Source organism: Amblyraja radiata, chromosome 34 (genome assembly GCF_010909765.2).
Source record: "Amblyraja radiata isolate CabotCenter1 chromosome 34, sAmbRad1.1.pri, whole genome shotgun sequence".
Lineage (NCBI taxonomy): Eukaryota > Metazoa > Chordata > Chondrichthyes > Rajiformes > Rajidae > Amblyraja > Amblyraja radiata.
In genome coordinates this window covers 4209168-4224412 of record NC_045989.1, presented here as the reverse complement: position 1 = coordinate 4224412, position 15245 = coordinate 4209168, and the positions used below count along the sequence as shown (strand labels likewise).

Below are 15245 nucleotides of genomic sequence, written 5' to 3'. Positions count from 1 at the left end.
CAAAGAGTCAACTGCAATTAGAAGAGGCGTTGAAGTTCCTCCACATATTTTAAAATGTTTTTGCATTTAATGAATTCGCTAAAGCCACAAACGCAATTCAACCGATAAAACTGATAACGTTAAAATGCAATAATCTTTCATTTTGAATGTGAGAAATTTCAATTGCTGCATTAAAATGATGACAAAAGCAGTGAGATAACTGTCTTGCCCTGATAATATGTTAACAAGTGCAGTCAGAGCGATGTACAGTAACCTTTTACTTTGTGATAGGGCAACATTTATGATGTTTTGTTAACAAAAATGTCATCTGACAAAATTATGAAGAAAATAACTCAATACGATAAAAATTATATTATTAAAGCCAGTGCATATTGGAAACCAATTCAAATATCCTATTGATTACTTACATGTACTAATTTATTTATTACAGCAATTGATTTATTATATGACTCCTGGAATATTGCCGTCTTTGTTCATCGACTGCTATTTAAATTTTCAGAAGAAACACAGATTGAATTATCAGGTTGATGGATTACCTCGTGTGCGTTTTGTTGATAATGGGAAAAGGTCAATGCAAAAAACTGTTTGATAAATCTATACGGAGTTAACCCCCTGCACCTGTTTTGACGAGTTCTTTGATCAATTCCTCCTTCATACGGATGTTGATGGCCAGTTCCCGCATCTTATGCTGCGCTTGGACAAGTCTCCACTCCGAATTCTCCAACTTGGGACGACTCACAGGAGAACTTTCCCTGAATTCATTTGAAAAGGAAAGACAGTGGGCCTCGTTGTGGTCTCCCATCCCGTGTGGAGCTGTAGAATGGGAAAGTACGATTTAAGATGCAAAATCACGAGGGGAATAAATAGGGTAGATGCACAGTCTTTTACCCAGAGTTAAACGGAACAACTTTTACAGTCAGATGCTAATGGGTGTACGGAACGAGCTGCCAGAGGAAATAGTGGAGGCAGGTACTATAACAACATTTATCTCATGCAGCATAGGTTCACAAGGTTAATTCCCGGGATGGCAGGACTGTCATATGTTGATAGAATGGAGCGGCTGGGCTTGTATACTCTGGAATTTGGAAGGATGAGAGGGTATCTTATTGAAACATAAGATTATTAAGGGTTTGGATACGCTAGAGGCAGGAAAGATGTTCCTGATGTTGGGGGAGTCCAGAACCAGGGGCCACAGTTTAAGAATAAGGGGCAAGCCATTTAGAACAGAGATGAGGAAAAACCTTTTCACCCAGAGGGTTGTGAACCTTTGGAATTCTCTGCCTCAGAGGGCAGTGGAGGCCAATTCTCTGGATGCTTTCAAGAGAGAGTTGGATAGAGCTCTTAAAGATAGCGGAGTCAGGGGATTTGGGGAGAAGGCAGGAATAGAGTACTGATTGGGGATGATAACCCATGATCACATTGAATGACGGTGCTGGCTCGAAGGGCTGAATGGCCTTCTCCTGCACCTATTGCCTATTGACATTTAAAAGACATTTTGACTGGTACATGGATCGAAAAGGGTTAGAGGGATATGGGCCAAACACGGGCATGTGGAAGTATCGTAGATGGAGCATCATAGTTGGCATGGGCAAGTTGGGCCGACTGGAACATACTGAGCAAGTTTATTAACAATTGATTAAAATTTTTTTTTTTAAAGCAGTAGGTAGACACAAAATGCTGGAGTAACTCGGCACGACAGGCAGCATCTCTGGAGAGAAGGAATGGATGACATTTCGTGTCGAGACCCTTCTTCAGACTGATCTATTTCTCCAGCATTTTGTGTCTACCTTCGATTTAAACCAGCATCTGCAGTCCTTTCCTACACGTAGGGCTTTTATGAAATAGATTCACCTAGAAATTCTACCGCACATCCCGTCAGTGCAAGGTTCCCACTGAGTCGGGCCAGGGCAGCAGTCGCACGACATCATAACTTTCTGCAGGTTCACTTCTATTCACGTTCCATCTACTGCAAACTTCAGCTGTGCCGAAGTCCAAGGTTACACGGACAACTGAATAGGCATTGCACACCCGGACACTTCCCTCTCCCATATGTGAAAACGCACACCACCAGATTCACGGACAGTTTCTTCCTAGCCGTTATCACGCAACTGAACCACCCCGCCAACAACTAGAGGCAGTCGTGAGGTATTATCTACCTCATTAGAGACCCTCGGACTATTTTTGAACGGTTTATTGGCTTAACTTGCACTAAATGTTATTTATGATATTCCCTTATCATGTATCTGTACACGGTGGATGGCTCGATTGTACTCGAGTATTGTCTTTACGCTGACTGGTTAGCATGCAACAAAAGCCTTCCACTGTACCCGACAATACACACATGACAATTAATTAAACTAAATCTTGAAGACAGGATTGAGGCCAGTGATGGGTGGTGGGTGATGGCCAAATGCACCATCGGGTTGATGGTTTGCTGCAAGCACGTGGTATTAAGGTTAAAACATGACCGGTGATTGAGGTAGGCAAGGGGTGAATGGAGACTGGTGCTTCCAGGGGAAGCCTGGTGGAAATTCCAGTGTATTTAAGGGTAACAAATGTGTTTTTTTTACATTTCTGAATGACACAAAGTGAGATGGAAGTGGACATTATTTCATTCAGCTCTGGAACATCAATCTCTCTGAGGAAAGCAAAGCATCACACAACAATTTCTAGCCCAGTCTGAAGAAGGGCCCTGACCCGAAATGTCACCTGTCCTTGTTCTCCAGAGATGTCGCCTGACCCACTCATTTTGTGTCTTTTTTTTGTAAAATAGCTTTTGCAGTTCCTTGTATCCATAATTTCCAGCCCATAATCTTATTTGTTTTTAAGTGGAAGCTATCTCTACTGTTTAAGAAGGAACTGCAGATGCTGGAAGATCGAAGGTAGACAAACATGCTGGAGAAACTCGATCTCTATCAGTAGAGCTATCTCTACTGCCTGGGATAATACTGAACAACAGAAAATTCAATTTCAGTTTTTTGGAGTATGCCTTAGACAAAGGATAGCTTAATTTATTCATTTGTCTTGAGTCATTGTCTTGAGGGTAGAGTTGCTGAATTACAGTGCGGTCTGTACAGAGTTTGTACGTTTTTTCTGTTTTGACATGACCTGTGTGGGTTTTCTCCGGGTGCTCCGGTTTCCTCCTACACTCTAAAGACATTCAGGTTTGTAGGCGAAGTGACTTGATAAAATTCTAAATTGTCTCGTGTGTAGGATAGTGTTAGTGTGCGGGCATAGTTGGTCGGTGCGGAATCAGTGGGCCGAAGGGCCTGTTTCCACTCTGTATCTCTAAACTAAACTAAACATCAAGGTGAACCATTAACTCTTCCTTCTCTCTCCAACAGACAATCTCGGACCTGCTGTGTATGTCTAGCGCTGTTGCTCGTTCAGATTTCTCACATTTACAGTTTGTTTGCTTTATGTGGAACCTGACTTGTTGTACTGTGGTGGGATTGTCAGGATTGTTGATCTCCTGTCACTGAGAAATAGTGCACCTAATATGGCACCACTGACTACTGGATGAGTTCAATCCTAAGGTCTACCAACCATCGATGCACACCAAGGTACAGACTTTTGGCTGACGCAGTTGAAGAACTTTCTCCCAATTCTCAGGCAGTTTTCCGTGGACTATCCATCATGACATATCAGGCTACAACCACGCACTGGTATTTTATAATACCAGTAAATGGGAGAAAACCCCGGCTTAAGAAAAGGAAGGACGTTTTAGAGATACATCATGGATTTGGCCCACTGAGTCTATGCCGACCATTGGTCACCCTTTCACATTAGTTATCCCACCACACGCTAGGGATAATTTACAGAGTGTGGCGGCTCCCAAGGGTCGGACCATCCTAACTGTCGAACCCCTCGGCACGGGAGTGGTTCAGTCCGGAGGCGGCCCTTAGCCAGAAGGTTTAAAGGCAGGGGTTTGGGTGCCATCTTTCTCTCGTGTGGACTTCCCTACAACCGGGAGGAACACAAATAAAGGTGCCTCTCGAAATACCTGACTCCTCTCTTTCGTTTCGAGACCTACGCACCACAAGAGGGCCAATTAACCTACATACCCGCATGTCTTTGAGATGTGGGAGCACCCGGAGGAAACCCATGTCATCAAAGGGAGAGAACGTGCAAACTCCACACAGACACCACCCAAGATCAGGACTGAACCTGGGACTCTGACGTTACGAGGCAGCAACTCCACCATTCCATGAGTGTACCACCATTGAGGCATAGGTTGGATGGAGACTGAAGCTTCCATGAGAAGCCTTGTTGTAAGACGTTTGGAATTTAACATAGCAACAAAGAAATGCTGATTGAAGCACTAACTGCCCATGAGTAACCAGAGCTCTAGAGATACTTACACTTCAGTATTTCACCCGGAGGACTGCTCGAGTCACTGTGTTGCTGTTGGACGAGGCTGCCTCTACTGTTCACCATGCTGCTCATTCTAGGAACGTCCCTTTTCGTCCAGGTCAGATTGATCTGCCGTCTGTTAGGGACAAATAATAATTCTCAGGATATCAGAACACTACCAAATCTTTACAAATATGCCCATTGCCCTTTACAGGCAACGTAAAGATATTAATTCATTCATTACATCTTGCATTCATTTTTAACCTTTGTTAAATGAATATCTGTTTAGAAGTTTATAAAAATACAAGATGAATAGATCGGGTAGACCATCAGAATTATTTCCCAGGGTGGAAATGTTGAAGATGAAAGGGCAGAGGAACAAAGGAATTAAGGAATTAACGATTCTTTAAGATCAGAGGAATAAAGTTTATGGAGCAAGTTTATTTGTTAAACACACTGAAGGTGGTGGGTACCTGGAATGTTTAGTTTAGTTTAGAGATACAATGCGGAAATAGGCCCTTCAGCCCACCGGTTCCACACCGACCAGCGATCCCCGCACACTAGGGACAATTGAAATTTATACCAAGCCAATTAACCTAAAAACCTGTACGTCTTTGTGGTGTTGGAGGAAACTGAATATCTCGGAGAAAACCCATGCAGGTCACGGGAAGAACGTACAAACTCCGTACAGACAGCACCCTTAGTCGGGATGGAACCCGGGTCTCTGGCGCTATAAGGCAGCAACTCTACAGCTGTGCCACCGTGCTTCCTGTTGGGGGGGGTGGGGTGGCAGTGGGTATGACGGTGGCATTCAACAGGTTTTTAAATAGGCACTTGGATGTGCAGGGAATAGAGGGATGTAGATCACATGCAAGCAGAGGGAATATTTAATTTGTCATCATATCCAGTACAGATATTGTAGGCCTGTTCCTGTGCTGTACTGTTTGAATAAAAGTGCAATCCTATGAGTCTTTCCGTTATGATGTAAATCCTCTGCCCTGCAAACCTAAACAATTATTTCTAAATATCTTGTCCATTTTTTTCCTGAATGCAATAACTCTTGTGTAATACAGATCTCCGATTTGTCAACCCCTATAGTAATGTCATAACATCAGGTTAGCAGAAAAAACGTCGACTGGACCCCCCTACGACAATGTCTACAACAATCTACCACCTACGACAACCTACGTCCACCCGCGACAAGTTACGACAAGGTAACGACCCTGTCAGCGACAAATGAAGACAATTCAGTCGCCGGTACCTGTCGCCGGTTGACGTAGGTTGAAGTAGGTAGTCGCCAATAGAATTCACCAAAGTCAGCACCGGCTACAACCTATGACAAGCCAACTGTCGCCAAAAAGTTTTGAACATTTCAAAATCCAGCAGCGACGAGAAAAACTTTACGATTCTTTGGGCGACTGAGGAGACGACTCACGGCCATACAGGTGACACCCCGGTGATCATGTGGCGACAGCCTAGTCGCCTAACAAATCGCCTAAGTGGGACAGGGGCATTAAGACACTTGAGAGTTGGCTTCTCAATGTGTAGGAAGGAACTGCAGATGCTGTTTTACACCGAAGATAGACACAAAATGCTGGAGTAAATCAGCGGGACAGGCTGCATTTCTGGAGAGAAGGAATGTGTGACGTTTCGGGTCGACACCCTTATTCAGACTGAGCGGGTTCCATATCTTTTCTCCCCCGAAGCTTGTCTGATGGGAGAGGGGAGAAGAGGGAGTGACCGGGAAACAGCTGTTCCGAGAGTATCAGTTGAGATATATCGTACCTGCTCTTCCCTTTACTCCTGCACAACTCCGCATCCTCTGGCTCCTCATCAGATGGCGACACTGTGGATTCACTGAGGTCCTCTGCGATGTATCTGTGAGGCACAGAATACTCACCCGGCAGATTCCTTTGCAAACAGTGACTGCGATCGCAAAATCCAACACCTGAACACTCCAAGGAAGATGCACCAGTCTAAAAGGCAGCAAAGGAAATTACCAAAATGAAAAATAACAGTATGTAATGGCTTAAGACTTTGACCTCCTGCCGTGGCAGAAAGCAGAACCATTGTTTAGTTTAATTTAGAGATACAGTGCGGAAAGAGGCCCTTCGGCCCATCGAGTCCGTGTCGACCAGCGATCCCCGCACATTAACAGTACCCTACACACACTACAATCATGTCAAGCCAATTAACCTACAAACCTGTACGTCGCTGGAGTGTGGTGGTAGGAGACCTGAGATCCTGGAGAAAACCACGCGGTCACAGAGAGAACGTACAAACTCCGTAAAGACAAGCACCCGTAGTCAGGATCGAACCCAGATCTCTGGCGCTGTAAGGCAGCAACTCTACTGCTGCGCCACTGGGCCGCCTTATTGTACAAACGCTTCCCATACTTTGTGCAACCTCCACAAGCAGTCAAGCAAACACAACTCAGTGGGTAAACATTCAGCCTCATATGTTACAGAGCCATGTGAATGCAATTACCTCATCTCAGCTGGGGTGGCAGTAGGTGGGGGAGGAAATCAGAACGCTCCAACGACTGACGATTGAAACAAAATGTTGGAGTAACAGCGATTCAGGCAGCATCTCCAGAGAAAAGGAATAGGTGGCATTTCGAGTCAGAACTCTTCTTCAGACTGAAAGATCGGTGGGGGGATGGTGGAAACTTGAGGGGAGGAAAGGCTAGAACAAATCAGGGCCGGCAATGGGAAGGAAGGAGCCTATAATGACCCACAGTTGGCTGGGGAAGATGCGCTAACGAGAGGGATATAAGAATGCAAACCTGTGGAACTAGTGGGACAATGGGTGGAGGGGATAGAAAGGAGGGGGAGGGGGGGGTGGGGTTCGGGGTGGGGGGAGAATGCAGGAGTTACTTGAAATAAGAGAAATCAACAAGCCCTAACTACTCTATAGGAAGTTAACTGCAGATGCTGGTAGAGACCGAAGGTAGACACAAAAAGCTGGAGTAACTCAGCGGGACAGGCAGCATCTCTGGAGAAAAGGAATAGGGGACATTTTGGGTCGAGACCCTGCTTCAGACTGAGAGGCAGGGGAGAGGGAATAGAGTTATAGAGGGTGATGTAGAGAGATATAGAACAAATGAATGAAAACTATGCAAAAAATAAAGATGATAAAGGAACCAGTCCATTGTTAGTTGTGGGATAGGTGAAAACGGGTTACACACATTGCGACTCAACAAGACGACTTTGAAACTAGTACAACGACTTGATTGTGGGAGGGACGGAGAGAGAGGGGATGCAAGGGTTACTTGAAGTTAGAGAAATCAATATTCATACCACTGGTACGCTGCCCAAACAAAATATGAGGTGCTGTTCCTCCAATTTACATTTGACTCACTCTGACAATGGAGGAGGCCAGGGACAGAAAAATTCAGTGTGGGAATGGTAAGGGGAGTTATAGTGTTTGGCAACTGGGAGATCATGTAGGCTGAGGTGGACTGAGCGGAGGTGTTCAGCAAAACAATCGCCGAGCCCGCGCTTGGTGTCACCTGGGACAGCGGATACAGTAGATGAGGTTGGAGGAGGTGCAAGTGAACCTACCAAGCAAATAACTAAGATGGACGACACCACTGTCTTTAATTACCGCTGAATTGCTTTGAAGTGTCAGTGTATGGGGAGTAAACATGGTCACTAATTTACTCCCAAGTTGGCAGAAGCCTCGGTAACATAATCGAGTCATTTTTCTCTGCTGATTATTTTTACTTGTCAAAATATCAACTTCCTTCTCCTCTCTAGCAGAGCTGCAGGAACTTAATGTCTCATCTAAAGGGCAATACTTCTAACAAAGTACTATTCCTATAAAATGTCAGCTCATGTTATCATTTGACACTCAAACTCTCAAAGGGTTTGTACGCACACCTTTTCATGCGACAAAAGGGCTGTGAATTGATTGCTTGAAAGATACGGCATGAATCAAGCCTCTCCGCCCACCCAGTTCATGCCGATCATCCATCACCCGTTTCTGTGAGTTCCACGTTATCCCATTTTCTCATCCACTCCTTACACACCAGAGGGAACTTACAGAGGTCAATTAACATACCAGCCCGCACGTCTTTGGGATGTGGGAGGAAACCGGAGCACCCGGAGGAAAAGCACTCAAGTCACAGGGAGAACATGCCAACTCCACACAGATAGCACCCGAGATCAGGAAAGATCCCAGATCTGCGGTGCTGTGAGGCAGCAGCACCACCAGTGGCACCACTTTGTCGTCAGTACATTCAATAGTTTTCTCAATGGATAATTGAGACGCACCTTATTGGAAATTTGACCGGCTTGAATGCTGAGAAGGCGGTTGTAATGTGTTGCGTTGGATCTGCCAGGATGTGCGTTGTTTGCAGGGGCGGTGTGAGGTCTGCAGCTTAGGTCTGCAAGGTGAAGGCTTTCCAGCAACTCATCCACTGTCTGGCTCTCCTCCACCAGTTTCAGTCTGCTCTGCAGAGCAACAATCTGATCCTCCTGATCCAGCAATGTTTCATTCTGAACAGATAATAATTAAAAATAAAACATGAACACTGCCTCGACCTCTTCCCAAATATTACACGATGTTTCGTGGTAAGTGGTGACTTCACCAGGGGTACAGGATTCAACAAGGAGTTCACTGCTTTGCCCAAAGAGTGGTCAGAATATGCAAGGTGTCAGAGCTTATGTTGGCGAGACGCATGCAAGGGGAAGCTAATGCGTCCTGGAGAAAGGAACGGATGAACAGGATGAAAGCTTGCGGTGAAAATTCAGATCGAGCTTAACAGTGTATCTGTACACTGTGGATGGCTTGATTGTAATCATATATAGTTTTTCCGCTGACTGGTTAGCACGCAATAAAAGCTTATCTGGAGAAAAAGAATATGTGACGTTTTAGGTCAGAAACGTTCTTCGCACTAAAAGTAGAGATGGTGGGAGGGGATGGAGAAATAAACCGGAAGCGAGAAAACGCACGGTGGCGCAGCAGTAACTTTACCTGCCTTACAGCGCCGGAGACCCGGGTTTGATCATGACTATGAGTACTATCTGTACAGAATTCGTACATTCTCTCCGTGACCTGTGTGGCTTTTCTCTGAGATCTTCAGTTTACTCCCACAATCCAAAGACGTACAGGTTTGTAGGTTAATTGGCTTGGTATAAATGTAAATTGTCCCTAGTGTGTGTAGGATAGTGTTAATGTGCGGGGATCGCTGGTTGGTGCGGACTCGGTGGGCCGAAGGGCCTGTTTCCACGCTGTATCTCTGAACTAAAGTAAACAAATCATAGCTGGCAACAGATAATTATGGGACCAACCCTTAATGAGGTAATCTGTTGCTGGCTCTGATTTGTTCTGGCCATTTGAACTGTTTTCTGTGGAGCGTCGGGGGCTGAAGGGTGACCTGTTGGAAGTTTATAAAATTATGAGAGACATTGATAGGGTATACAATCAGACCCTTGTTCACTCCAGGGTGGAAATGTCAACGTTTAGAGGGCATGGCTTTAATGTGAAAGGGGCAAAGTTTCCAGGAGATGTGCAGGACAAGTTATTTTTTACACAGACAGTGGTGGGTACCTGGACTGCTCTGCCAGGGTTGGTGATTGAGGATTGTGATATTTAAGGGCTTTTAGATAGGCACATGGATATGCAGAAAATGGAGGGATATGGATCACGTGCAGGTAGAGATTAGTTTAACTTGCATCATGTCGGCATGGACAGTGGGCTGAAGGGTCTATTCCTGTGCGATATTCTTTGTTATGGCTAAAAAAATACTTTGACAATTGAACACTGACACACTTCCAATTAGAATATTTAAGAGGAAATTACATAAATATTGGAAGAATATATAAAATGAAAGAAAAGGGCAATAAGGACCATGGAGCAGTACTAATAAGCAGCCTGTAGAAATGAATCACGGATATCCGAGTGTACATTTGAAGCCTATAACAGTATTTGTGTCTTGATAATAACACACAACCATAATTCCCACAAAAATAATAACACTGCAAGGATTGTAGAGCAACAAAAATCAGCTTTTACAAGTAAAAGGCTTGTCAATGGGTTAATCCAAATTGGGTGCCACTTGAAAGGATAGTAAATTACAGAGAAGGATTTGTGTGGCCATATACACCACAGAAAAATTGTTTCAGTTCAGTTTTGTTTATTGTCACATGTATTGAGGTACAGTGAAAAGCTTTTGTTATGTGCTAGCCAGTCGGGACTAAAGGGAAGAATGATGCACACCAATAAAAGAGTCCAAAAAGAGTCTTGCCCGAGAAATGGTGCAAATTGGTGCACAGGTACGCAGATAGGAAAGGTTTAAAGGGACACGGGCCAAACGCGGGCAAATAGGACGAGCTTAGACGGAGCACATTTGTAGCCCTGATGAGTTGGGCCGAAGGGCCTGTTTCCCTGCAATATAATTCTATGACTATCTAAAGCAGAAAATGTGTCAGACATGAAAGAAAGATTGCATGACAAGAAATTCTTAAGTCACATTTCTGAAGTGAAACAAACATGATCTAATTTCTAGATTGCTGCCGTGGACATTCAATAAATGATAAAAGGAATAATCAGTTATGTACATCAAATCCAGCAGTTATGATTAATACATGCTTATCAAATTTGTCCTTTCTCTGTTATTGGTGCTTTCTTCTGCACCATTATTTAGCGCATTCTTTTCGAATTGAAATATTGTTATTAAGATGGAGAGCGCAGAGAGGTTTTACGAGGATATTGCTGTGACTTGAGAGCCTGAACTATAGGGTGGGCAGGCAGGGACTTTATTTCTTGAAGTGCAGGAGGATAACAGGTGATGTTATGAAGTATAGATCAAGAGGGGAATAGTTAGATAAATACAATAGATAATAGGTGCAGGAGTAGGCCATTCGGCCCTTCGAGCCAGCACCACCATTCAATGTGATCATGGCTGATCATCCATAATCAGTACCCCGTTCCTGCCTTTTCCCCATATCCCATGACTCCACTATCTTTAAGGGCCAAATCAAGCTCTCTTGAAAATATCCAGAGACCGGCCTCTGGAGGCAGAGAATTCCACACACTCACAACTCTGTGTGAAAAAGTGTTTCCTCATCTCCGTTCTAAATGGCTTCCCCCTTATTCTTAAACTGTGGCCCCTGGTACTGGACTCGCCCAACATCGGGAACATGTTTCCTGTCTCTAATGTGCCCAAACCCTTAATAATAGTAAGATTAAACGAGAACTTACCAGTTTGAAGTTTGATCTTGATTTTATGAGGAGTTACGATGAGCGATTACGTGAAGAAGGGCCGTCCGTCTGCGTGCGCGTCAATCTTCAAAGCAGCGGTGTTAAATCACAGATAAAAAGACCTGAGAATAGTAAGATTGTGAAGAAACTAGAACTTCCATATGACCTTGATAGTATGAGGGTGGGAGCGGTGGGCACATAATCGCTCATCGTAACTCCTCATAAAATCAAGATCGAACTTCAAACTGGTAAGTTCTCGTTTAATCTTACTATTTTACTTCGGAGTCACGTGAGTGACTACGTGAAGATTTCAAAGCTCTGTGATTTTACGCCGGTTACGAAGCCAGGCGTCACACACTGAATGGATTGACCATGGATGAGTGTAATCATTAAAGCATTCAGACATTACGTAGTTAAGTAAAGACACTGATGCTTTAAATGACAGAAAAGTTACAAAAAAATAGTTACCCCTCCCAACCTTGGGGGGAAACTAGGGGACAGAACTTAAAATGGTACGTGCAAACACCCCCAGTCCGGTTATGGGTTTGTTATAAAACCGGTGGACCGTTATTTCATTCGTCCATCCTGCAGCCACTAGGATGTCGTCAAGGGGCACGTCCATAGCTCTTGCTGCCGAAATAGATGCAGCCCTGGTGGAGTGAGATTTAACCATATAAATGTTTACTTCTGCTACCGCCATTACCTCCTTCGACCATCTGGAGATGAACAAAAACACAAGAGTAAAATCACCAACATGTAACTGGTCCACAATCCCTTGTTTCGGTAAACCCAGACCCACCTACCTCCATGGCTACCGGTGGTCTTGTGGTAAGCCCAAAGGCCCCTGATGCAGGTTCCTTTTCTCTCCTTGATTGGGAGTAGGGTTGGTAGGGAGTGTGGATTCCATGTTTCTCCTGACCTCTGCTTGGGCCTTGGTCTGAAAAACCTCATCATACTGAGCCTGCCTTGTAAGACAATTCTGGCCATAATTCTGAGTCTGCCTCGAAAGACGACTCTGATCATATTTCCATGCCCAGCTTTCAAGCTACCACCGGCTTCAGTGAACCGCTTACCCCCTATGGAGGTGTGGGGTGTGTTGTCGCCTACTGATGAAGTTTTGCTTATCGTTGGTACCTTGATTGGTCCGACAGCTTTTGCTTCCTTCTTCTGGTCTTACCTGAAGAGAGGATTCGGCGGCTGGTTTCTCCAAAGTCACCCTGATAGCGCTGTTCCCTTGCCGGCACTTGTAGCGTGCGGATATTCTGCCAACTGCTGGCTCTTGAGGCCATATCCATGTGCTTCAGTATGTTCATACTTTAAATTCGAGATCAGTTACCTACTGATCACTCGCACTCCCCTCCACTGAGAGTGAGATTTGTAGGCAGCCCTGAAAACAGGTGCTGCCGCAGGCCCCTGTGGATACCTGCGCTGACATGGCCCCCTCCAGCAGAACTAAATGAGGTTCTTGCTTTGGGTCAGACTGAAACTGACCGTCGATGCTCCTCTCCTCAGAGCAGGAGACATTTGTGCAGCACTGAAACAGGTGCCGCTGCCTGCGGGTTCTCCATAATACCCAGGCTGATAACTCCCTCCTTTGGAGTATATCATTGTGGAGCACCTCTCCATCACGTGCTCCATGTGGGTTTTGGACGTTTAAAGACGTTACACATGAAGGAGGTTATCCTCTCCATCCAGGATCCTCCTGGCCCGACTTGTTTGCGGGCTTTCTCCTTGCGCTCCCTTCCTCAGAGCGAGAGATCAAATAGTGGCTAACCCTCCAATTGGGTTTGCCTAGGTACTCCTGGCCCGTTTTGTTTTCCCCATGTGTGAGGCTACTGGCACGGCCTGCTGTAGAGGCCCGTGCTGATACTGCTCCCTCTTTCGGAGCAGATCATTGTTGGAGCAACTTCTCCATAAGTTGCTCCATGTGGGAGAGTCGTCCTCAGACGCTCTCCGTTGAGGGAGGGTATCCCTCTTCCCCGGACTCATCTGAGTCAACGGGTTTGTCAGACTTGCGGGTGGTTTTTACGTCCCGCAAGACCACCACGGAGCTCCTCCTCCTGCACCAAGTCTTCTCCTGCCGGTGCTGCCGGCGGCAATGTCGGGAACAAGACCGTCGCCCGCTACTGGGAATGTTGCGGTCTTCGGCAGCCGACTTCCCCGCGGACCGTCTCCTCGACATCTTGGCTCTGAAACTACAAAAAGCTTCAAGCCCGAAAGAACGCAGGTAAGTAGTTCAACTTTCCTTACCTGCCCATCCCGACGGCTGGGAGGACGCAGTGCCTCTGCCTGTCCGTCGTGCGCATTGCGTTCAGACGTAATGACGCGCACGCAGACGGACGGCCCTTCTTCACGTAGTCACTCACGTGACTCCGAAGTAAAATCTTATATGTTTCAAAGAGATCCCCTCTCATCCTTCTAAATTCCAGAGTATACAAGCCCAGCCACTCCATTCTCTCAGCATATGACAGTCCCGCCATTCCAGGAATTAACCTTGTGTTAACCCGCCATCCCGGGAATTAACTAATACACAGTCTTTTACCCAGTATAGGGGAATCAAGAACCACTGGACATAGGTTTAAGGTGAGAGGGGAAAGATTTAATAGGAACCTGAAGAGTAACTTTTTCACACAAAGGGTGGTGGATATATGGAACGAGCTTCCAGAGGAGGCAGGTACTATAACAACATTTAAAATGCATTTGGACAGGTACATAGATAGGAAAGGTTTAGAGGGATATGGGCTAAACACGGGCAGGTGGGACTGGTGTAGATGGGGCATCTTGGTCAGCATGGGCAAGTTAGGCCAAAGGGCCTGTTTCCGTGCTGTATGACTTCATGAGTACAAGCCAGCTCTGTGCTTCTGCTGGTCTTGGTTGAGCTGTGTTATTCAGGTCCCTTACGGAACATAGGCACAAAATGCTGGAGTAACTCAGCGGGACAGGCGAACCCTCTGGATAGAAGGAATTTGGTTTCGGGTCGAGAACCTTCTTACAGAACATATTTGCATCTGTCCTCACCTGTTGCTTAAACCGTTCCATGGCATCCTCAAGGGCTGCAAGGAAATCTCTGTTCTCTTCCTCCAGCCTCTGAACCTGTGCCTGCAGTTTTGGCACAAGCTGCTTCTGCTCTTTAGATTTGTTGCCAAATTCTGTTTTACCCTGAGAGAAATAAACAAAATCATAATAGACATCCATCACAGATAAAGTGCCTCTAGTCATTCCGAATAAGCCTAATAATCTATTTACAATATCAAAAAATATATATTTTTTACCTAAAACACATTTTGAATTCAACATTTGGCTTTCAATTATATGTTTATACAGGCAGGATATTTTACAGGCAGAGCCCTACTTTTTGTTTAAATCTTGTTTTTTCTATAGAAAATAATAATTTGAAAATCCTGGAAAGGTTGTGCAGATCAGGAAAGTTAGAGACTCAATTGTTCTTCTTTCATAGCCTCAAGATTTTACTTCAGAAAAATAAAATAAGATATTTGTGCCAATTTTATAACATATGCTTAACATACAAAGTGCTGGAGCAACTCAGTGGGTCAGGCAGTATCTGAGGAGAAAGACACAAAGTGTTGGAGCAACTCAGCAGTTCAGGCAGCATCCCTGGAGAATATGGATAGGTGACTTTTCAGGTTGGGACTCTTCTTCAGAGGGAACATAGATAGGCCATGTTT

At 45.1% G+C, this 15245-nt stretch overlaps 1 protein-coding gene across 1 annotated transcript in view; it reads right to left on the bottom strand.

Moving 5' to 3' along the window:
* kif7 (kinesin family member 7) overlaps positions 1-15245 on the bottom strand; it is a 51434-nt gene that overhangs the window by 22250 nt on the left and 13939 nt on the right. Inside the window, exons 5-9 of the mRNA XM_033050596.1 lie at positions 14578-14718; positions 8628-8852; positions 6139-6329; positions 4362-4489; positions 619-813 (exon numbers count right to left, since the gene is read on the bottom strand). Of these exons, the coding sequence (XP_032906487.1) occupies positions 619-813; positions 4362-4489; positions 6139-6329; positions 8628-8852; positions 14578-14718 (880 nt within the window). The remainder of the gene's footprint in view (positions 1-618; positions 814-4361; positions 4490-6138; positions 6330-8627; positions 8853-14577; positions 14719-15245) is intronic.